Genomic DNA, 23,648 nt, shown 5'->3' on the forward strand with positions numbered 1-23,648 from the left:
TTTACTTAAAGTAAATTTAAAAGCATTTACTTGTAGATACTTAAGTACCTTTAAAAGCAAGTACTTTTCTACTCTTACTCGAGTAATATTTTGACTGAGCTACTTTTACTTATAACGGAGTAAGTTTTGACCAGTAGTATTTGTACTCTTACTCAAGTACTGGGGTCGAGTACTCTGTCCACGTCTGGTGGCTTCCAGAGGATCGCGATCCACCATGTCCGCCATGCAGAAAGATGAAAAACATGTTTCAAAAGCAATCTTCCGGCAACCTATGTATGATATCGCAGAGATTCGTTCAGTTCTTTTTCCTTTCTTTTTTTTTATTTATAAAATTGTTACTGTCCAGAAAGCAACGTCATGGACATAGTTCAGAGCGGAATTATTTATTTACTGATCTGTTTTTCTCATGCTGGTCCAGATCAAATCAATAAAGCATGTGGAATGATGCTTGGGTGGTCCATTTCTGCACTGCTGCTTATCAACCAGCCTTCCACCCACACAAAGAAGCCAGATCCTCTAATCTAGACAGCAGAAGGTATTATTTCTTGGACCGTGATCAATATTCTGATTTCTTCATAAAGGATAAGAGTTTATCTTTTAATCTCATATCTGTGACTTGCAGTTTTCATTTGACATTGTATTTCTGCTTTAACTGTAAATGCAAACCTCAGTGTCTTTGCAATACCACTGTTTTGCAGGCTTAGATTTGACAGAATTAACCATCATTCAGCTCTCCGCTCTATCTTCAATATTCATCACCATGCCATGTTTTCAATTTCAAATAACTCATGATTGATTTCATCAGAGGGACCCAATGACTTTTCCATCTCGGCCAGGGAGGATTGATTGCTTCTCCTACCCTCCTGAATCAATGTAATATAACCCAATAGGGTTAATATGGCACTGGCAATCAAACAATTTGGGAAGATGTACTGCAGCATTTGGATGTGAGTCTGCTCACACTGAAAGGGGGCAAAATTTGAAATTTTTTACCCTTTGTAGTTTAACATTATACACCTTAAAAAATGAGGACTTCTTCCTGAAATGAAGAACTAAAGACGTGCTAGATTACCTTTCTACTTTCTAACTGCATCTGATGACTTTGGAACTCTTCATCCATTACTGCCGTCGTACGTTCTTACTTCATTAAAGCTTTGGCTGAGATAAAAACTGGGATATTTCATTCTACTTTTGCAGCCAGACCCATAAATGGCAACACATCCAGATTAATTTAAATATTTTTCAAATGGAATCTTAAAAGCATTCTCATCATGCCCCACAAAGCTAATATAATATAAATGTTAATTGCGATTTGTGCAGTGAGCCGGAGCAACAAATATTTGCAGTAAAGCGAATGCTTTCCAACCTTCATAATGAATGACAGTAGAGACTGGAAGGTTTTATTGTTCCTTTAGTTATTCAGCTTTAATAGAGAAAACATATTTGGATACATTTGAAAATATACTGTTGAGATTGAGCATCAGTTACTGCCTAAACTGCTTTCAAATATGATTCTCAAAATATTCCTGAGTTAGCTTTACTTCAAATGATGTTTATTTTCTCTCAAAGCAGTCCATGTAGTGATTATTGCTGCTAAAATTTCATGATGCAAATGTCCGTGAAGTCAGAACTTGAAAGTGAACTGATCACGTAATTTCTCAAATAAGAGGTCACAGGTCCAAATTAGTACAGGAGAATCTTTCAAAAGCTGTAAACACATGCGAGTTGACAGCTGGAGGTAGGCTGAGTTTATTTAAAAGAAAAATATAAATAAGTGAGGTGGCTGCTTCTCCACACTGATATAAGAAGCAGTTGCAGTAGCTGAAACACTACCATTCATTTTAATTCCTTTTTTTATTATTATTTCCACAGAGAGGGAAAAATTCCATTTCACAAAAACCCAACAGCTTCGGTAGAATTAAAATCATGCAGGAAGTGTTATCCCAAGGTGTTAACATAGCTGGTTATGATATATACAGTATATACATATATATATATATATATATATATATATATATATATATATATATATATATATATATATATATATATATATATATATATATATATATATATATATTGTCCTGACTGTTCAACCATTTCTTTATAAATGAATTAACTCCGGTGCATTAATCAGACGGGAAAAGTTTCCTTATGTACAGGTTAAAAGGGAACAGCTGTGTGCGGTCATGCCAGGCACTGCTGGCCCAGACTTCATTCAGCGAGCTAATTGCGTGTGGCACAGGAGTTGGCTCTCATTAACCTTACTGCATTAACTTTTACTGTGGATAAATGAAGGACTTTAAATCAGCCATCTGTTACTGCCCATCTACGTTTACAGAGCGAAGGCGACACACGGAAACCCCTTCAAGGACGTGAGCGCTGTAGTCTAACAAGGAGGGGAGCTCTAATCACAGCTAATACTGTTACCATCTTTTAAGTGCACGCACCCAATTATAAGTCGGATTTTCTTTAATTCTAAAAGTTATTCTTCTTTACTCCTTTTATCGTAGCAAATGCCGATTTAAATTTTAATGATCCTTTGCAAAGCACGCTTGTAAACAATGTTCAGTGTCACACCCCTTGAGTTTGAAGGTTTTCCATTTATCAAGCGGCTCGGTTTTAGCCATGAACAACTCAGAAAAAGATTTTCAGAAGCAAAGGCACAAAAATATTCTCCAGCTTTGAAGAAGATGTCTTAATGAATATGAACAACAACAAAAAAGATTTCATGGCTGGAAAAAGGACAACATAATGATGTTTTACAAAGGTTAAGGCGACCTTGAAGAAGAGTGTTTGGCCTATTGCCAAAACTCAGGTTTGGCCCACATCAAGTTGGCGAAACAGAAAAATAAGGCACATTTGTAGCCTTTAAACTGTATTGTGACGCCTAAGACCTGGACTGTTTATTGATGTCAGTGAGGGTAAGTTTAATGAGTGTGGAGAGTACTGCGTTTAAGCCTCATAAACTTTGCTCAAGTGTCCTTGAGCATGACGGTGACTCCTCAACAGATTTACAAACACTTCCCTGTGGTGGCTTAGGCTCAAGTCTGACTTTCTTGAAAAGACTTCCAGTAAAACTACTTTCACAAACCCTTCCGTTTATAGTTCTTGAGGACTTCATCATCAGTTCTAAACACCATGAACTCATTTTAAGGGATGCATTTCGATTTTTTTCTACTTCCCCAATAGGGTAAGAAAACTTTTCTTGACTAAAATTCTTAAAACTATAGCAAAAAAAAAAAAGTAAGACAAATTTTCTTTCAGAGATTAGTTTTTGCAGTATATTTGACTGAGCCTCCATGTAAATATACTTCCTTTTTCTCTTGTCAGGTTGTCACTGTACTCCTGAAGTCAACCTTTCAAGGCTTTCTTCTCTTTTTTATTCTTTGTTTTAAATTTCATCCTTGGTTGTTTTTTTCTTTTTTGCTTTCTGCACCTGTTTCTAGACCTTTTTCTTGGATTTTAGCCTTCTGCCTTCTCCATATCTGCTTCCTTTGGGGTGCTGATGCTACATTTTTAAAAGTCTACCGTAAAACTACTGCAATAATGCTAACCAGCAGTCAGCCAGACGTTCGTCCTAGAAAAACATGAAAGACTGATTTGGTCTCCAGTTTCCAGCTCACGGATGTTACTCTGATATAAGTTCATCAAACGTCATTTTGAAAGCGTCTCTGGTTCATAAGCTGCATTAGTGACTATAAATCATCACTAAGTGAGCAGCCAGAATAGAAAAAAGAAGCATGGGAATAAATGATGCAACACATGTTTGTCATCATCTATCATGTTTGTTATTAAATACATACTTTAGAGTAAAATAACCTTAGGCCTACTATGAGATTGTCAGAGGTTTACACTTTAAAATTATTGTTAGCACTTGTTAGCAACTGACCTACGTCAAAATAAATAGATATTTTAAGTCAGACAAGACTCTCATATGAATATATATATATATAAATCCACCTGGGATATACTGTGGAATGGTCCCTACAGATAAGAAAAAATACTTTTATCTTTGTATGTGTGCAAAAAGTGTATAAAAACGACTGTTTGTTCATTCCAACCAGTTTGTCGCATCTTGTTCTGATATTGAGCTAATTACTGTCAACAGTCACAACATGAGGTGAGTTAATGACTTCTGGTTCCACTGAACTAGATCACAACTTCAATATTCATGTCAAAATTTGAAGCAGAGGCCACAAACTCTCCTTTTGCGTATATTGATGGTAGTTTGTGTGACACTTGGTAGTCAACTAAGGAGGACTCAACATGGAGGAAGTCCTTTTAATACACTTTCTGTACACTTACAAGGTTACAATTAGTCTCCAAGACCCTGTTGATACTACACAGGCTTGGATTGAATAACATATGCGAGTCTCTCACTGGATTAAACTATTTATTTGGACATAGGTCGATTTAAGAAGTGAACACTGTGGCAGGGAGGAGGAGCTGCAGCCACTCAGGCTGACGGGACACAGGTGTGGCCCGTCAGCCTCTCCACCCTGCCAGCCTTAGAAGGGAGAGACAGAGAAGCTGCAAGGAGGACTGGGAAGCTGCTGCTGGTCGTGGTGCTTGTGCACGTGTGTCCTGGGTGTGAGGTTCCGGTGGATTAAATAAAGGGTTCTGCACTAAACTCCGTATCCTCTCTATCCTGTCGGTCGGGCCCCCGTAGCACTCGCCGTGCTACAAACACAAATTACATTCTCACCCAAAATTGTTTTGATTCACATCAGTTTGGTCATATGAACATTTACAATTCCTACCATCTAATAATCGACCTAGGCTTATTTTAACCCTGGGGTGAAGAATATTTTGTATTTCAGTTTTAATTTCATCATAAATAAAATTTTGAATCGTTAAATACATGGCACAAACATTTTTATTGAGTGATAAGAACACAAATAGTTATCTACAATGACAAGTTCTTTAGCCTTACAACAGTTACAATATGTTTTTGTACATGAAAACTGAAAATACAAAGTTACAGGAAACATGCCATTTGATAAAAATATCTTTACAAAGAATGTACATTTCTATACAACAGTTGTCAGTTACACATCTCTCGAAGTCCCACCATTCTGGTTCAAACCTGAAATGTTTTCAACGAACTGTCAGTACAGTGGTACTTAATAAAAGTTATTTTTCTAGACTATTTGAAATAAACATGAAAACAATTATTTACAGTTTAAACTTAAAAACCATTGTTGATCCAGAAATGTTCCAAAGTGATCCGGATGAGCTACAACCGTATTTTTTTTAAATTTTCCTTGCTTAAAATGTTTGTAGTTTTTGCAAAGTATTCGACACATCACCATACTGTTCAATAAATAACAGGCGACCAGCAAAAAAACAAAAAAACGAGTAAACATGAAGCACAGCGCCATTTTCTTTGACCATTTATCTGAATACAAAAATAATCATCATTCACCAGACATTTATTTGATATGACCTAAAGGCAGTTTTTTTTCCCCTCATATTTTTTTTCCTTTTCATCAGACGTCCTCTGTGAGGGGGAAGTTTGACCGAATGCACCCCATCCCCCAACCATTTACCTCTAATGACCCACTTTTATTAGAAAAGGATTGGTTCTTGTAAGCTGCAGTAGGCGCGACTGTGTAAGGCTAATACAACACAAAATGAAATGGTTCAGTGGTACCAATCATCGTGAGAACCTTTATACCACCCAGGATCAAATCAAATAGGATCAGCATGTTAGTAAGAGTGAGTATGGGTTTCACAGAGTGATTGTTAAAACATTTTTTTTTTGTTTGATTGTTTTTTCTTGTTTTTTTTTTTAATAAACAGAACCCAGGTAGCAAAGAACGTTTGGCCCAAACTAAGTCCATGTTTAGCTGACAGCCTAAACCTGGCCAGATATCCATTAGACATGACACAACATTTTCTTTGGGTCTTTGGGCCATAACTGGTCCCCAAAACACTTACCAAAATCAAAACAGGCCTCATCTGGCTCAGACAACAAGTCAAAACCTGAGCTTCCCATGTTCAAGGCGTTTGGGACACATCTGGCCCAGATCGCATTTGCCAATACCAAAAATGAGCCTTATGTGCCAAGAGTAGCCCAGATGAGCCCCAAAAGTGTTTGCCCTCTGGGAAGAGTTGCAGTTTTCACAGACTTAACAGCAAGTATTTTGTTATCATGTTATCATTGAGTTTGCAACAAGTGTCAGGGATCAGTATATGAAAAATAAGCGAGAGCTCTTGGGGTTGAGATGTTTGATATTTGTATCAGTACCAATTGAGACAACTTGGAGACACATTCTGAAGCATCATGTCAAACAAAGAAAGAACGCAGTTTGTGGGAATGTAACCATAAGAAAACAGGTGTGTTAGCCTGCTTACTCATAAGCATCAATCATAAGCCGAATTTAAAAAGATTTCAATATATAGTTCAGTTAAAGAAGTCACAGAGCGACACTTTCTACTCATGTTTTATTAAAAGTATTTAGTCATCAGCCAAATTAATGCCACTGAGCAGTCTGCTGGGAAAACATGTTTCCAGCGTTACCTCGCCCTCTTTCCAATGGTTACATATGAACGGTGTGAAAGCAAAAGTGCAGCAAACATGATTTGAATAATTAATAACAGAAGATGCTCAAATCCAGTCATTAATTACATAATTCCATTTGCAGTAATTTACTTGTAAACGAATTAATTCCAATTGCTCATTATAATTTCTCTGCATAGTAGCAGCTCCATATTGTGGCAATTTATCTAAGAAGTACCTCAGCTAAGACATATTGTTACTATTGTTAGTAAATGGCAGTAGTGGAAATATCAACTACTGACTAGTTTAACTTCAAGATCACAGTTTTACACTGCAAAAACGTATGTCTAAGTAAGAAAAAAAACCTGTTTTAAGAAAACCAGTTTTGTTGTTTTGAGTATTTTGCTATTTTATGAATTATAGTCAAGAAAAACTTTCTTACCCCATTAACAAATATACATTTTGCCTAAAATAAAACAATTTTGACTAAATTAATGGAATACTACGCTTATTTCCAGAGGGGCTGTTTTTACAGTGTAATCCTGACTTCTATGCTGGAGATTTGATTAAAAACAGTCTAAATGTTTATGCAAGTTGTTTCAGTTCAACTTTTGCTTTTGCACAGGCGTTCCAAGAGTCTTTTTATTCAACAGTACAAGTCAATGCAGATTTAATGTTTATATCAATGATTTAACTTGATGCATAATTCCAACATTTTCTAAAACCACCAGCTAAAATTCATAAGACGAGATCAATGCAGAATACAGAGTAAGATGGCGAAGGAGAAAGGTGCTGGCTCCTGAACAGCAGCAATCCATGTTGGGATGCACAGGCTGAGCAGGGAGGAGCGCACTGAGACTTCAGGGCACTGCTCCCTGGCAGGCGGCGCCTGCCAGAGCTGGCTCACTACCACGCGAAGCTCTTGCTCTTTCTGCTTCTGAAACTTGGCAGGAGTTGGAATACATGATGGAGGAGCCCCTCAGGGCATTTGTGTGATGGCTGGATAAAGCTCAATAAAGTTACACTCGCAGCCGTTGGCTTCTGTACGAGTCAAATGCAAAACCGGACGGCAGTGATGTTTCATTCATTAACTGGGATTGCAGATTATTTTTACCGTCACTTACTCAATTAAACAAAAACAAGTATTTGTTGTTGGAAATAACATGTTAGTGGATTTTTCAGCACAAGCACTTTTCTTAAAAGCAGACACAATAACATCATGTTTCTGGATTCTAACATAATTAATAAATCAAATACAGTAATACCCTTAATTAATTTCACATCAGCTTATTTTTTTTTCCCTCAGGAACAAGGTTAGTGGAGAGAAAGTTGGATTCTTGTTATGGACTATACATGATGTTGCCCTTGAATTGAACTCTTATAGCCAGTATATTAAAATGGGTCTCGAGCACATTAGATCCAGTTTGTGCTTAGAGTTGGGCATCCAAACACGACTCGGCGTCTCTTAAACACAGCTTACTGTCCTGAATGGATGTCTTGATCCCACGCACATGTTTTTAATGCTTCTTGAAGGTGATGATGAAATCGAATACCACCGGTCAGGAGCATCCGTTTCCTCCCCCTGCAGAGATACAGGAGGAAGCACACTGTGTATAACTCCACAAACACAGCAACTGTTTACTCTGCTGCACATCTGATGAGGATTATGCTGAGTTTTAAAGCTTTCCCATTTTAAATGGCCTTGGAAATATCTTGGGAGGTGCAGAAATATTTTCTGCTAGCTGTATTTGCCTCTCTAATCCCCCTGGACATGACATATTGAGGTTCCTCTTGCTGTGATTTTCTATTCTCGGTAGGCCTGCAAGTGAAACATTCATGCATTCTCCACAACCTCAAGTGGGCTTTTCCAGTCTTTAAATGTGCTTTGAGGAAGTTTGGTGAAGTGGCCTCTGATAGAATTTTAAAAGGCAGACATATGGAAAAGAAATGGAAAATGCAAGTCTGATTCATCAAAAGTTTGAAATAACTGGGACTCTAGTGTTTGTTGGGAGATCCTTCTCCAATCATGATTTTTAACATTTTTTATACTAGTTGTGTTGTGTGTTTGTCATGAATTGAGTTTGTATTGTTCCTGCACATGCATAAAACTAAAAGTAAATAAAATGTGACGTTAAAATAAATGTCTTTATAGGCTCTTAAAAATAGAATATTTCCTTTATTATTTCAGCGTAACAGAAGAACCTTTCAGAAGCCATCTTCACATTACAACTGCAACAACTCTCAAAACGTAGCTGAGCTCATCTTCCCTTATACGGGCCAACAACAACAAAAGAGATTCCTTTGTATCCCCAAGTTAATGAATCTATTTTTTTCCACACCATCAGAGAAGCCTTACAGAGTTTATCTCAAGGTTATGTCAACATTCCTCGCCTCTTTCAGCGTACTTCAGCTCTTCCACGCAGCAGCTCCAGGCCAAAATCCCCCACAAAAACAAAAATCAGCATTTCTTTCCTCTAATTATCACTTAGTGCTTTAAATACTAAAAGAAAACTGTTAAAGAGTTCTTCTTGATGTAACATCAACGTAGTAACTCTTAAACGTAGCTGAGCACGTTTGCTGAGCATAGTTAGCGAGCGTCAATCCAGAAATCACCAGAAAATAAACCCAAAACACTTTGCATCTTTTAATAAACACAATTTACTTTACTTTCTCAGTCCCAACAGAAGACTACTAAAGAGATCATCTCAATATTGCATCAACAGTCTGTGGATCTTAAATGTAGCTGAGCGCTCCTGCTAAGACCAACTAGCATCAAGCCAAATGATTCGGGCGCTGCATCATTACCTCCCCCCACAGGGGCCACAGGCAGGAGCCGTTTTACTTTAGGTCCCCCCAAGTCATACCCTCTTCCACACAATTCATTTTAGTGAATGTTGTTTATGAGCAGTTCTGGCCCATTTGGAATGCCATTAACGCTCCCTCTGTCAACTTCTGAATTAACTGCCCCTCAGCAGAGCTGGTTTTCCAAATGTCATGAAGCTTATGACTTCAGAGATGATTTACGAATGTTTGGAGATGCTCAAGACACAGTTCACTGGCTACGATTTTAATGAGGACTGCATGTAGGACCTTTTAATAAGGAAGAGGGTGGGGGAGTCCTATAAAACAACTTCGTAGCCACAGTAATGGACGTTTTGACTAAACACAAATCAAAGCGCTTACCTTCTCTCAGTTGTCAATATCTGACACATGGTTCTCCATCTGAAAAGGAGATCACACAGAAGAGGAAAGAACTGAGCTCACAAGTTGCATTTAAAGCTTTTTTTTTTCTTAAAAGGTCACTGCTGATTTATGCAAGATTAGCCACGCCAACTTACAAATCAGACTATATGTTATATTATCAAACTGTCACCAACATGACCTTCAGGAAGCGGGTCTCTTCCACCGTGTTCCCGGAAAGTAATCTTATCTGTTTTTGTTTTTTAAACAAAGGTGGCATGGCTCACCTGGTTTATCTATAATAAATGCTGCAGGATAAAAGACAGTCAAAGCCGCTTACACAAACTGAAGATAAACTCAATGATTTTTTTTTTAACTTGCAAACTGTCAGACATGAAATAAAAACCATGCGTGGACTGTAGAGTTTATTTTTCACTTCAGGAAACATATAAAAAGGTTTGAGCGCTCTTCAACATGAAACGAGGTGGGTGTTGAGAGGCTCACGCGTGGAGGTGTACCCTTAATGCCGCAAGGCCACCCATTTGAACACATCGGTGTAAGAGCATACTGCAAAGAGGCTTCGGTTTGAAAGCAACACTGACATTCAGCTTCCAAAATTCAAAGACTCAGATGAAAGAAAATCCATTTTCAATTAGGAAAGCAATTTAAGCAAGCACGCATGTTTTTTTGGTCAAGAGGGCTGTCAACGGACGGAAGTTTGTTTTAATACCTGCGGCCTGTTTTCTCATTTGGAGGTACTGGAGTATTAACTGAGACTCAAAGCCACAGCTCACTGGAATTAAACCGCTCACTGGATACAATCGATATACTGTGAGCTTTGAGGGAAAGAAACGATGAAACAATCTTTAAACAAAAAATGAAGCTGGAAAGTATTTTACATTATGTTAGTTTTCCTTCATCTGTCTTCGATTAGCAATAAACTTGAACAGCTTCTGCGCTGTTTCAAAGGAAAAAATAACCTCTCAAAATGTGGAAGTAATTCTATGTAGTATTGTAACCCATGTTACTAAAAGACATAAACAATAAACTACCATATAACAGATGTCACATGATCACTAAAGCCCTTCCTGGAATAGCCATCACTGCTTGGCGGAAAAAAAGAACAATTTAGTCAGTTGACAAATGAGCGTGGGCGTTTTTTTTTTTGCGTCTGTGGGCTCCTGCTGTAGCCGCGGCGATGAAGACTGGCGTTCTAAGCAGAACTGACCACCGATTGCTCTTGAAAATCCATTTAAACATAACAGATAACCAAACCTTTGACGCAGCGGTCAGGTTTTTTTTTTTCAACCTTTTGAATGAAAACTGAACTGAACTGAAACATGATGAGAAGCTGGAAGGACTCTGTTTCAGATTGGAATATAGTCCTAGGGAGGACAAGAACTCTGAAATAAGGTCTTGAACTGAAATCTTGGACTGCACAGTAAGAAAGTGCTCTGAACATTTCTTCTTATAACAAATGCAGTTAGTGTCTGCATACTGTTAATATCTATATATTTTTGGGTGTATATTTTTTTTTCTTCCCTCTCCCCCTCAAAATTAAAACACGTTTATAGTCAACATTCACTTTAATAAGGCTCCATGAATAACTATTCTTCCAGTTCCGGTCATTTATGTTCATTTAGCATCACCTTGTCCGTTAGCCCAGTAACGGTACACACGTCACGGTATGATGCAGGTTTCTGGTTTATTTTGGTGAAAATATCAGAAGTAATTTCAACTATGGACATTTCATCTTAAATCTTTTTGCAACCTGAAAGTTTTCTTTTCTTTTTGAACCTTGATGAGTGCGACTCCCCAAAAGTCTGACTTCAGTTTTCATCTTACCAATGTTTGCTCATGCACAGCAAGTCTTGCTGCGACATTTCTATTGAGTTGAAGTCTGAACATTGAGTACACACTTTCAAAACTTCTATTTTTTTTAGTTTTTATCCATTCTGATGTAGACTTTCTGGTATGTCTGGGTTCACGGTCCCATGGCACAACCCAATCTCAACTAAGCTTTAGCTGTCAGACAGATGGCCTCAAATTCGCCTCCAGACTATCCTGGGATGTCCACTACCAGGGAGACTGACAGTTGTCTTTACAAGCTGTCTGCTTGTACAGCTTTCTCCTTGTAGATCACTGGACTCTAAATTGTTTGGAAACGCTTTTATAACTCTGTCCAGGTTGTTGTGCAGCAGGAATTGCTTCCCAAAGACTAATGCTTATTTATTTCCCACTTGGCATTGTGTTAGCACACCCTTTTATGCCATTCTAAGGGCTTTGGTACATTCAGCATTGAAAAAAAAAAAAATCCCCCCAAAAAACTCAATGTTCTCGGCAGATCAGCTTCTGATTGCTACTTCATTGATCTTGTGAAGGAACGGCACTCGTCCACCCGTCTACATCCAGCACTTCATGGTTGACGTACTTCATATCAGTCCTACTCTCAAATGCTCGTCTATGTGTGTCTCCTGCCCACTTCTTTAATCAAAGCCTGTAAGAATATGTGTGAATCCGCGCCTGTGTGTGGGCCTGTGAAGAGGCTCGCTTGCAGTATTTCAGCCAGAGTCGACTGGGAGAAACTGTCAGTCCAGGCGCCTTCACCATTCACTCATGTGAAACCCCAGTCTCTCAGATCTGTGGCCATGAATAATTCTGGAAAATTAACTTTCAGAAAGCGAAGACTGTCTGGCCACTAGAGATCCCCCAAAGTGTCTCGCTCCCCGCCGCACAGTGAGCTCTGTCAACCTTTTCTCTTACCAGATGGTGGCTGCCCTCCTCGTCATAGTCGTCCTCGCCTCCATCGGTCATCTCTCCCGCTTCCACGTCCAATGCCCCCTCACCGGCCTCCTCCCCAGAGTTCTCTGCTGTCTCTGACACAGACTCCTCATGCAGGGACTCACAGTTGTCTTCGTACTTTCTTTGAGCCTCTAAAAAAAACAAAAAATTAAAAAAAAAAAAACAAAAAAAAAAAACCAGGGTGCCAAGAATGAAGTCAACATATGAGCTATTTCTGTGGCACACAAATTACTTGCAACTTTGCTAGGCTGCCTTTTTAAGTTGTGCAGGAAGGGGGGGAAAAAAAAACAACAACCTAACCTCCATGCTAATCCTTAGAGGCTGTTCTGCTTTTTAAATTCAATTAAAGTGCATCTAGTTTGTGCCAAACATGTAACTAGGTTGCTAGCGCTCAGTTTGATGCAGATGCAGATCATGAAACAGTCATTTTTATTTTATTTTATTTTTTGGCTGGCTACAGAAGTTACAGATTCCACCACTGCACTCTTGTTGAATAGGTTTGGTGGTTAAAATGGAATAAGAATGAGCTTTTTGTTTTCAAATCTGCAAGGAAGTAAACTACAGCTGCTTAGTTGAGAGTCTTTGCACCCAATTGACCACAGAGTTTGCTCGGTTGCTGGCTATCAAGATTTGACATGTACACCATGTCCAAGTCAGTGTACTTTAAATAACGTTATTTTAGTCTTTTGCACTCCTTCCAGTTAGGATCTTGAGCATTATTAACTACTGGTGCTTAGAAGCTGCTCTGCTCTTTACATTCAGGTAAGGTGGAAGTTGTTTGGCCTGAACAAGTGACCAGCTGGCTAGATCTCAGTCCACACAAATTGCATTAATGTGGATACATGTCATGAAACGATCGCCTTCACTAGTGTGGCTGGCTACACGAGTGGTGGAAGTCCAGCATTTTACAGGTACGTCCTGCTTGCTTTCCATCTAACGCAAGTGTATTATCTTGTTAACTGAATGAAGCTTGTGTTGACATTGCTGCAAATGTTGCTAAGAGGCGGTTCTTTTTGTTGGACAAGATTGGAAGATTATGTGCAGGGAGGAGAAGAAATGCGCTTTTATATACACAAGGAAGTATCTTTCTGAACGCTTTGTATCCAATTGTCAATATGCAGTTTGAAAGTTTGATAGCTAACAAGAATTTGGAGGACGTTAACTGAGTCTAAATCAGCCAAATTGATTATAAACATTTGCTCAACACTACCGAAAAGTAAAATAAACTCTATGCATGTGTATTCGCTTTCATCTTAACCTTCCAGTTATTTCAGTCCAGTCCAGAAGCAGATCTATGGTATTAAGCTCAAACTGAAACATTTGAGTAAACAAATGGAAACTCCACGGAAATACATTTTACGCAGCGGGACCAAGAGTGAGCTGCTGACTTGCACACAGCCCCTCGGCATCCTCGATGTTTTTGTAGCAGCGCCGGAGTCTCCGGACGTTGTATTGATTCAGCCGTCTTAATTGGTCTCACCTGTTAAAAGAGTCCACATAAGGGGAAGCGAGGCTTGCAGAGCATTTCACAGCTGCGGCAACAGCATGCTCACTCTTGAACTGTGGCCAAGCAAATTCACCATTTATTTATTAGATTTTTTTAATTATGAAGAAATCCCCCCCAAACCCTGTGTTGTGAGAGGAAAGTTGAAACACTGTTAAAGTGGATTTGCAAAGTTTCTTTTCGCAACTATGAGCACGGCACACGCAGTGGAAATGAACGGTTCCACCTGATTTGTCATGTTACCCCCGCACCGCTAATCAGAACCAGTTATTGGACCCTGGCACCCAATACCAGATTAAGGCCCCGTTTACACGTAGCAAAAACGGTGGTGTTTTCATGCGTTTTGGCCGTTCATTTACACGAAAACGAAGCTCAAAGTCACCAATAACAATAATTTCTGAAAACTCCGGCCAAAGTGGAGATTTGCAAAAACTCCATCTTCACGTTTGCTTGTAAACAGAGAGAAACAGACATTTAGGCTTCAGAACGTCACATTATGCGACAGAAACGTCACCAGCGTCATGTGTGCGACCTGCATTTACAGTTTGTTTGGCCACTGTAGTTACTCGTGTCATTTGTTGATGTTTTTTTCCAGGATTCTGACTGGCTAGCATGACTTTATGCTTCCCGTTACACTGCCCCCTGTAGGTTTGGCTGCTCATAGCACCCTTAACAGCGTATTCATGCAGGTCCGTGTAAATGAAGAGATTTTGAAAACGATCTGATGTAATTGATGGTATTTTTCAATACCATCATTTTTCAGATATTAAAGTAGGTTCTCAGTCTTCTCAGAAAAGATGTTTCGTTTGAAATGAAAAAAAAACGAGCTTGCGTCGGTATATCACTAATTTAATTTTCTTTCAGCTTTTCATTTCTATAGTTCATACCAAGAATTTGAGGAATTTCTTCATTGAGGTATAAGAGAAATATATTTCATAGATGATATAAAGCAGCAATAATGGTGCAAAAAGAGGTACTATCCTTTTTGGAGCATGTTTTTTAAATGACCTTCACTGTGAGCTGCATTTGGAGGTTTTCCTTCTCATAAACGTTGTCACTGACACCTGTCTGCCGATATGACGGAGAGCTCCACTGCTCCTATCTCCAACAATGTCAGGAAGACTTATTGCCAATGTGTGTTCCTAATTTCCCTTTCCTGCGCTCGGCGTCCTTCTCCCTTTCCTTCCTGTCTAACTCGGACCACTTTGTGTGTCTCACCAGATTCAACTCTCTGCTGCTTCTCAATCTTCTCCAGACGTCCCAGCAAAGAGTCAATCTTCATCTTGATCTGAGTGAGCTCTCGTTTGATAGTCTGGAGCTGGTCCGTCTTCACTGTTGAGGCACACACACACACACACACAGACACACAGACACACACACACAAACAGAGTCATTTCATTAGTGGCAACTACATGCTGGCTGGTTCTGCGCTCATTTTCATAATTATGCACAGACTGCAAGCTGTCATCTACACGTATTAATACCCTAATTAGTTTGAGTTTTGTTCAGGGGAAAAAAAGTTAAATCTGAGTTGGTATTAGATTGTACAAGATCGGAAGATCGTTAGCCTGTCCTCAAGATCTGAACGAGTCTTGTAGTGACCCAATAATTGGAATCAAGTGTGTTGAAACATGCAAGGTCCTCAAGAAGCAGAGCTCGGCAACACCGGGGTACGGAGACAAATGGATGTATACACTTCAACGTTACTATTGGCAGTTTGATAGCAACCTGGAAACAGGTTTAGTTGCAGTTCATAGAGAGACCACTGGGGGCAGGCTCCAAAACCAAGTCTCCATTCACCCACATGACAAAATGTCAAATTTGGCAAGAAAAACTGAACAAACCGTTTTTAGTCTCCCCAGCTAGATTTCACACCAATGGCAGCTGTATGTTGGGGTGTTTTTTTGTTTTCTTTTTGTACCACATCAGGTAAATTCATACAAAGCAACAAATTCATGAGTACTTATCCGAAACAAGGATGACCTCAGGTCCCTGCAGGCCCCAGCATTTCCACTGCAGGTTGGAAAGGCCCGCTGGGACCTGCAGTCATTTTGATCACAACTTGCCAGCTTACTTTGAACTGGAACCTTCTCACTGTGAGGCAACAGCACTTTGCAGCCCTTCATTAAAAACAGTTTTGTTTTTTAGCTGGAAGACCATTAAAGGAGCATGAGGCTCCTTTTAGGAAATGGGACTCATTAGAGCCACCTTCACCACGACGGCCGTTGGGGGTACTGCAGCCAACAGCGAAGCCGGCACAGGAGAACGGGGAGAACGCGCATGCAGCGTCATGTGACGTCACATCCGCAGCCCAGCGCGGGAAATTCGGCCCCACAATTGCAGCACATTTTGCAGCACACAGCCTGTTCAAGGCAAAGGAGAGATACACTAGAGGGCTCATTCTTTTTGGTTTGGAACGCTTCATCTAACATTATTACTAGAAAACTTAAAACGTATACGAATTTCTTTCATAAATCCTGCCTCAATCCGGCCTCAAGCTCCTTTAAGAAAAGTTTTGATGGTCAATATTGCTGTCTATAAAACTAAGCTGGACGGGAACAAACAAAAACAAATCAATGCGCTTTATCCGCGATGAATGTTTCACACATGCATGGTCATTACCTCAATAAACGGACAGCTTTAGACGCCCCTACGGCTACTGTTTACTGCCTCATAAATAATGGCTCTCCTCTTCCTGCTCACTTTGGGTTCCGTTTCAGCATGTTCCCCAGCAACAGCTATCTGAGGTCTGGGTAATGAAGCTCCACGGCGTCATGTCGAAGTTTGAGTCTTAACCTCGATATGTCATAAACAAATGATAGCAGAAATTAGAAGTACTTATGACAGCAATATCACCATTAATCTAGTCTGGCATGTCTTAGGACTGATGAAATGATGGTTGCTCCTCTGCAGCGTGAACTGAGCAGATTAAAGAATCAATGCCATCGAGTAATGAGATAATCTGATTCCCTTGGCAGCTGAAATGTGTCACACCTTGGGAGGAGGGTGGAAATGCAGACACCAGAAGTTGAGAAGAAAATAAAGATTTTTTTTTTGACACCTATTAAATTATTTTGGGGCTGGCGTGAGGATGGATGAGCGCTCGGTAAACAAACCCACGACTTGTTGTAAAGCTTCAAAAAAAGAGATTACAGACAGGGGAGATGCGCAAATTCTAAATGACTTGTTTGGTATCATATCTACATTGTAGCTCTAAGTTAATTTCTTTGATGTGTATTTACACCCACACCACATCACAATGCAGAGCCCTCCAATGTTTGCGCACTACTTTGTATGATCTAAAACCATGAATAAAACATGACCTTCAGCATTTAGAGGAAATGTCAGTGGGTGATAAGAAAAAAAAAAGAGAAAAAGCTCCTAACATATTACCTTGGAGTCAGCTAAATTCCCCTTGAGGACGTTCCAATCTTTCACCAGAATTCATGCTGAAAAACAACACAACAGTCGCCGCCCCGGAGGATGTGATGCACACTGTACCATATTTGTCAATGCGTGCCTTCTGTATAACAAAGCAGGGTGATGAATGTGTCCATGGAAAAGCAGAATATAATGCCACACCGACAGCAACGCAGAGGTGATATAAGTGTGGAAGCCCCGAGAGCTATTCTCACGCTGTTTTGCAAAGCTGCCATCAACGCTAAATCTTCTGGAGACGGGAAAAACAGCGGAAATACAATCATACTGATCCGTCACTATCTCATCCTCAGCTACAGCTGCCTCCATTTGTGCAAGCCGGTGTCCATATATCCTCGCTTTCTCGAGTCCAGCATTATCTGAGCTCGCTCCGGGCAGCTTAGTAGTAGCCCCTTTTTCACGATAAGAAACTGTGGAACAGTTTTTAATTTGATCAGGACCAAGGCTTTTCTCCTTTTCTGTACTATCAGCCACATAATCTGCCCAAAAACGCCCTTATCCAGTAGTGTTTTATCAACATGGCATCTTTAGACGGCTTGGGTTTCAGGGAAAGGATGGAAATAACACTCTTATTTAATAAGCATTAGAAAAGATTTAGCGAATGAGTAATAGATCTAATTTTAGGGGATACAGACATTTTATGTAGAGGATAGGGAAGATTTATGGAGGGTTGCGCTGTGGAGTTTAAACTGGACATAGCGTTATGGAAGCGGATTTGCTCTGTATACAGTAGTTCTTGAAAAGCCATCAATTCAGAGATGTTTGTGGGCTATTTTTGCATTCCAAAAATGTAATTTACACATTTGAAAAAAATTATATTATATTTATACGGTGGCCGAGACAGCCCAATGAGCTGCAGTTTTCAAGGCATGTGCTGCAAATTCACACAACGTAGGCAAACACTGAAACATCACACTGAATTATGAAGCCTGCTAATCAAGACATATTCAGATTTGAACACACTGCAAATATTTCATAGTGTTTTAAATACTAAGAACACACGCAAATTAAGAAATTTGCTGGAAATTATTGCAAACGACAATGTAAATGTTTTAAAGGGGACCGGAGTGACAGTGACAGACCCACAGGCTTATCAACGAAGGTGAACAATGCATTTCTGTGAAGACTGACAGACTTTAAAGCGATACCAAGAAGTATTTTCAAGTTAAAATGTTTAAATTCCTGTCTCTTGTGACAACTGCATATCACACATCATGGATGCAATTACACTGTAAATCTTGATAACCACTTCCAATTTATTGCCTTAATCATTTCTTTTTCAATGACAAATCGTTTACATCTCATCTTTTGAAGGTGACATATCTCTGCATTCATATATGTCTCTCTGGGGAATCATAGGGAAAGGTAAGAAGCCTTGGCTACTGTTTAGGAAGTAGTTGGGAGTGAAATGGAGGATGTATTATTAGGATTCTTTTGCATTTGCTCATTCACACGCTTCCTCTGTGTTAAACAGTATCTGCATTTATACTAATATCAGTAGCCAATGGATAACATAACAGTCGTGCCTATAAACGAAGTTTGAAGTCTAACTATAAGCCAAAGTATTGTTTCCATAGGATTAATGCAGGTTGGCAAACAATTTGACGTTTTAAAGTTGAGAGGAATGACGAGATATAAATGGAAATGAGAATGTACATATCCAATCAATATCAGCTTTCTTTCCACACAATGAAAGAGGCCTGAATCTGATCTGAGAATATCTGGATTGATGCACAGTCTTGGTTTTTAGCACTGCTGACACGTCCACTGGTCAGATCTGATATCCAACGGGAATAAAATTGCGAATTGGATCATTTGAACCGTGCAGTGAAAATGTGGCCCATCAAGGATGGTCAACAACAGCTGTGAGATGATGCCATCTCGCAGCGCTGCGCTGAACATCATAGCAGAGATCCAAAAAGTAATGATGTACCAAGTGAGGAAAAGAAAATGAGAGATAGCGACAGAGCAAGAGACCAAATAAGATTCGATCTCGGACAGTGTCATACAAGCGCCTCAACCTTGACGCCTATATGAGAGTCCTCTGAGCGAAAAATTGCAAAAGGTGTTGTGATTATTTGCAGTCCTTTTGAAGTTGGTTTTCTCAAATAAGTGTGTTGATAGGTGACGATATCATACAAGCTGGCGTTAACAAACTCCACGAACATCGATGACCTTAAACTCCTGCTGTCACACTCGTACATGGATCTGAAGTCAGGATGAAACCCAAGCTTATCGAATTATTTAAGATTTGGAAAAAAAAATAAAAATCTGCACCTGCCCTTGAAACACTGTCTAACTTCAAAGGGTAAAACTGAATATTTGGTTATCTGACGTCTAAGCAATTATGAAAAGGTTTCAGATCGAAGCAATAATGAAAAGGTGAAAAAGCGGAGTGCTTGTTGTGGCATTTTCAAATGTTGACTGAATTACTGGCTGAAGCCTCTGCTTTGAAGGGGCAGAAAGGTGTGTGCTAACCGGAGGCATCAGCTTTAGTCTGGAAAAAACTCTCCTACTCTGTGAAGAACTAAGGTCATTGAAATTTTGCCACTCTTGCTGAATCACTCTTTTGTGTCATAATACTTATCTTTGGAGAGGAAGTGATTCAAATTACAACCCTGTTTTCAAAGGGCCACTGGTAAGTCGTGGCTTAACCCACCGGCTTAGTTAGTATATGGCTAGCTCTCCGCTCTGACTGATGGCTTGTAAACTACGTTTCCTCTACCTTTTGACAGTTACTCATGTTGCATTCAATGGCACCCTGGAACTCTGGAATTCTAATCTCCAACTGACAAAAATCAATACAAACTGTACAAGATGTCATTTTCCATTTAGCATGACAGGAAAAGTTTTTAAAGGTCAACTTCTGAGCTTTTCCTCATTCGTTTAAAAGGCAGGTAACTCGGTGTATCCAAAACCATGTCTTTAAGCCTATTTGTTGCTTTATTTGTAAATGATTTTTTTAAACTGATAAGTAAGACTTGAGGTGATTTTTTTGTTGGTCTTTGATTTTGATCACATCGGAAATTATTCTAACTTCCTACCTCTGAGGGGCATCAGGATTACTCGAGAGGAAGAGTCATTTCCTGAACTTAATCCCACAAGACACACAAGGTGCAGCATCGTCTGCCTTAGGGAACACTATCACACTGGCTGTTGAGCATCATTAGAAGATGCTATTAATCAATGATGAAATGCGTTGTCAGCCACCACCATGATTAATTTGAGTCAGTGTTTCTGCAAAACTTGATTAGGAAGGCTGAATGCAGGTCAAATTTATTTACAAAGAAGAGATCCAATCCAGTATTGGTATCCAGGCCCAATAATGACATGATTCACTGATGCAATATTGAAATTACAGCGGAAATCCCCACCAAAAGGGCCACCAATCACTTTGAAGTAAATATAGTACTTGCTTGCACATAGTTGTCAAATATTCTGTTTGAGTAATTAAGGTGTTTCCAGTGCAATAGCCGTACGTATCTTCAGAAAAATTGACGTTATTGTTACATTAATACAGTTGCTGCGGCTGCTGCCTGTATAGTCAGAAATAATTTGGAATACATTTGCATCTAATGCATTTTTCAATATATTAAAAATAAATCTTTAATAATGTAACCTTCCATCAAAATACAGTTAATAATGAATAAATAAACCATTCTTTGGCTTCAAAATGTCATTGGTTCTTCTGGGAAGGACCTATTTATGAACTATGTAGGTAGGTCATTCCAAACAGTTTAGTCTGTGTGTCTGACCTGTGAAATGAAACTCACCTTCGTTTGACTCTTTCTGCCCAGTTTTAAGTCAACTAGACAGCTGATCCTGTTTCAGTTGATGATGCAGTTTTAAACAACACACCTGATTGTGATCCTGCAAAACTCTGACCTCTTGCAACTGCATCAAAGAGGAATTGATGGCGTTTTGCAGTCGTTTTGGATGAAAGTCTCTTCTAAATGTGTTGTAATAGATGGCCATACCAAATACTGATTCGCTTTAGATTTTTCTGTTCGCTCACCTTTCATTTTATACATTTCACCAAATAAACTATAAAATGTTATACTCTTGAAAGCATTATTACATCACAGCTTTTCTTCACACCTGACTTAAGACTTTTGCGCAGCGCTCTATGTATTGGAATAAAATCTGAAATAAAAAAGAAAAGTAGACCAGTGCATCGCTTAAATTAACCTACCTGCGCCTATGAGAAAAGAATCATTTTAGCAGCTGGATTCAGTCAGTTAAAATTACTTCGTACATCATAATAACAATAATGTATTATTTTAAGAACTACTACTACTACTGTCGGCTGATGAGACAATTAAATCAGGTAATTAGGCAGCTCCAGTTGAGCCTTAATTAAATTTTGACTTAACGTTTTCATTTCAAGTTACTAGACCTGGAAAAACGAATACTAAAACAAATCTGTGGATGCAAATCCCTGAATCTAGCAGCTGTTTTTCGTTTCTCTTTTGTTTCCCTAAAGTGAATTATTACTTGTGCAGCCCGAGTGGTCGAATCTGCCCCACAAACTCACCCCTCTGTTTGGACAACCTAACCTTGTTTTGCTGTTCAATCCATCTCAGCCACAGTCAATACAAACAGTGATTTTTCACGGTCTTGGCAGGGGCAAATTAGTCTCCGCTACGAACAGCGGTTCTGCTAAGACACAGAGGAGAATTCATTGACTCTTTCGAAAAAAAAAAAAAAAGAGTAGATGGACTTTTTTTCCCTTTTTTTGCTGTAACACCACATGCAGCTGGTTCCTTCTGACAGACCTCACCAAGCTGCTCATGCTGATAACGGTGTCCCAGACAACCAGCGACGGAAACGAAAACCCACACTGTACCGGCTAATGTTTGAGAAAGCTCAGCTGACCTTGTCTCCTCGGAGATGCTCCCAATCTTACATTAATTACACGTAGGATGTTTTAAAAGCATCACCAGTTAATCAGAAAGCTGAACGAGATCCAGATGGATGCTGGGTGACAAGAATAGCTCAGTTTCCCCGAATCCGTGCTGCTCTGAGAGCTCGGATTGTAATTGTGCTCGTGATTTAGCGTTTCTGCTCCACATTGCAGTGTGGTTTGTTCTAAGCTGCTGGAGTGAATTAAATAGCTTTTTATTGTAGCGAGGCCTAAGTAGCACAGATGAATTATGCCACTGCTTTTTCTCTCTAAGGCACGGTTTTGAGATTTGCATTAGACTTTGAAAAGGACAGAATGCCATTAGTGTAATAAGGCCATATTCTCTGACGAAGTGAATTTGCATAAGCAAAATCTGACAAGCGCAAACAAAAGGCAAGTAAAAGTGCTTATTGTACATACGTTTGACGCCGGAGGAGGTTGATGTGGGAGGTCTGGAGGATGAAGAGGAGGAAGAGGAAGATGTTTTAATGGGGAAGGAAGTCTTCCCGCGGCGGGAGGAAGGAGCGAGCACCCTGGAGCGTTTCACAGGGATCACAGCTCTGGGTGGAGGGGCCACTCTGCCGTGGTAGTCGAACAGCCTTGAGAAAAGAAAAACCTGTGTATTACACTTCTTACCCTTTTTCTATAAGTCATTATCTTCTCCAAGAGGCTCCGTGGCACAGAGAAAATGCCCATTTGCTAGAGCTAAAAAGGTTTTGCAGGTTATCTCACCATCAGCTCTCCCCAAGCCCACTCTGCTCCCAGTATTGGATTTCAAGATAGATCTCCGAGGGATTTGGTTTAAATTCTTGTTCACAGAAAGTACACAAAAACCAAAGGCAGAAACGAAAGTTCAAACCTACCAAAACCCATCTTCAATTGTAAATATAAAAGACAGCTGGAGGGATGATTTTCATCCCTCCACAGACTCTAAAAATGAAGACGATGAAAAGAAGACGGTGCTAAATTTTTAATGAAGACGTTGGCTTTGGTTGTTCTCGGTGACAAAAACTGTCACAGCTCTCCACAGGTCTGACATTTAGAAAATAAAAAATGTCTCCACGGTTAAGAACTCTGATTACGGGCTGATAAATGAGACACGAAACAAGGGTCTTCTTCATCAGCATGTTGGAATTGCCAGCTTGATCTATCGAGATTATCGAGGATAAGGTTGCTTGAAAAAAAAAACAAACATCTATAGCGTGTGTGTGTGTGTGTGTGTGTGTGTGTGTGTGTGTGCAAAAAGACTTTTGTTAAACTCATCCTTAAAGAGATCCACTCTAGTAATAGTCAGAATATTAAAACTGTTATTGCCG

At 39.5% G+C, this 23,648-nt stretch overlaps 1 protein-coding gene across 7 annotated transcripts in view; it reads right to left on the minus strand.

Moving 5' to 3' along the window:
- Nucleotides 1-4,861: 4,861 nt before the first annotated feature.
- Nucleotides 4,862-23,648, minus strand: part of LOC133422991 (RNA-binding Raly-like protein) — a 175,847-nt gene continuing 157,060 nt past the window's right edge. For all 7 annotated transcript variants that reach the window (XM_061713074.1, XM_061713069.1, XM_061713068.1 and 4 more), the window contains 5 exons: nt 22,753-22,931; nt 15,210-15,323; nt 12,449-12,618; nt 9,689-9,727; nt 4,862-8,087 (listed from right to left, as the gene is read on the minus strand). In XM_061713074.1, the coding sequence (XP_061569058.1) occupies nt 9,695-9,727; nt 12,449-12,618; nt 15,210-15,323; nt 22,753-22,931 (496 nt within the window). In that variant the 3' untranslated portion in view covers nt 4,862-8,087; nt 9,689-9,694. The remainder of the gene's footprint in view (nt 8,088-9,688; nt 9,728-12,448; nt 12,619-15,209; nt 15,324-22,752; nt 22,932-23,648) is intronic.

This window comes from Cololabis saira, chromosome 22 (assembly GCF_033807715.1).
Source record: "Cololabis saira isolate AMF1-May2022 chromosome 22, fColSai1.1, whole genome shotgun sequence".
In the NCBI taxonomy this organism is placed as follows: Eukaryota; Metazoa; Chordata; class Actinopteri; order Beloniformes; family Belonidae; genus Cololabis; species Cololabis saira.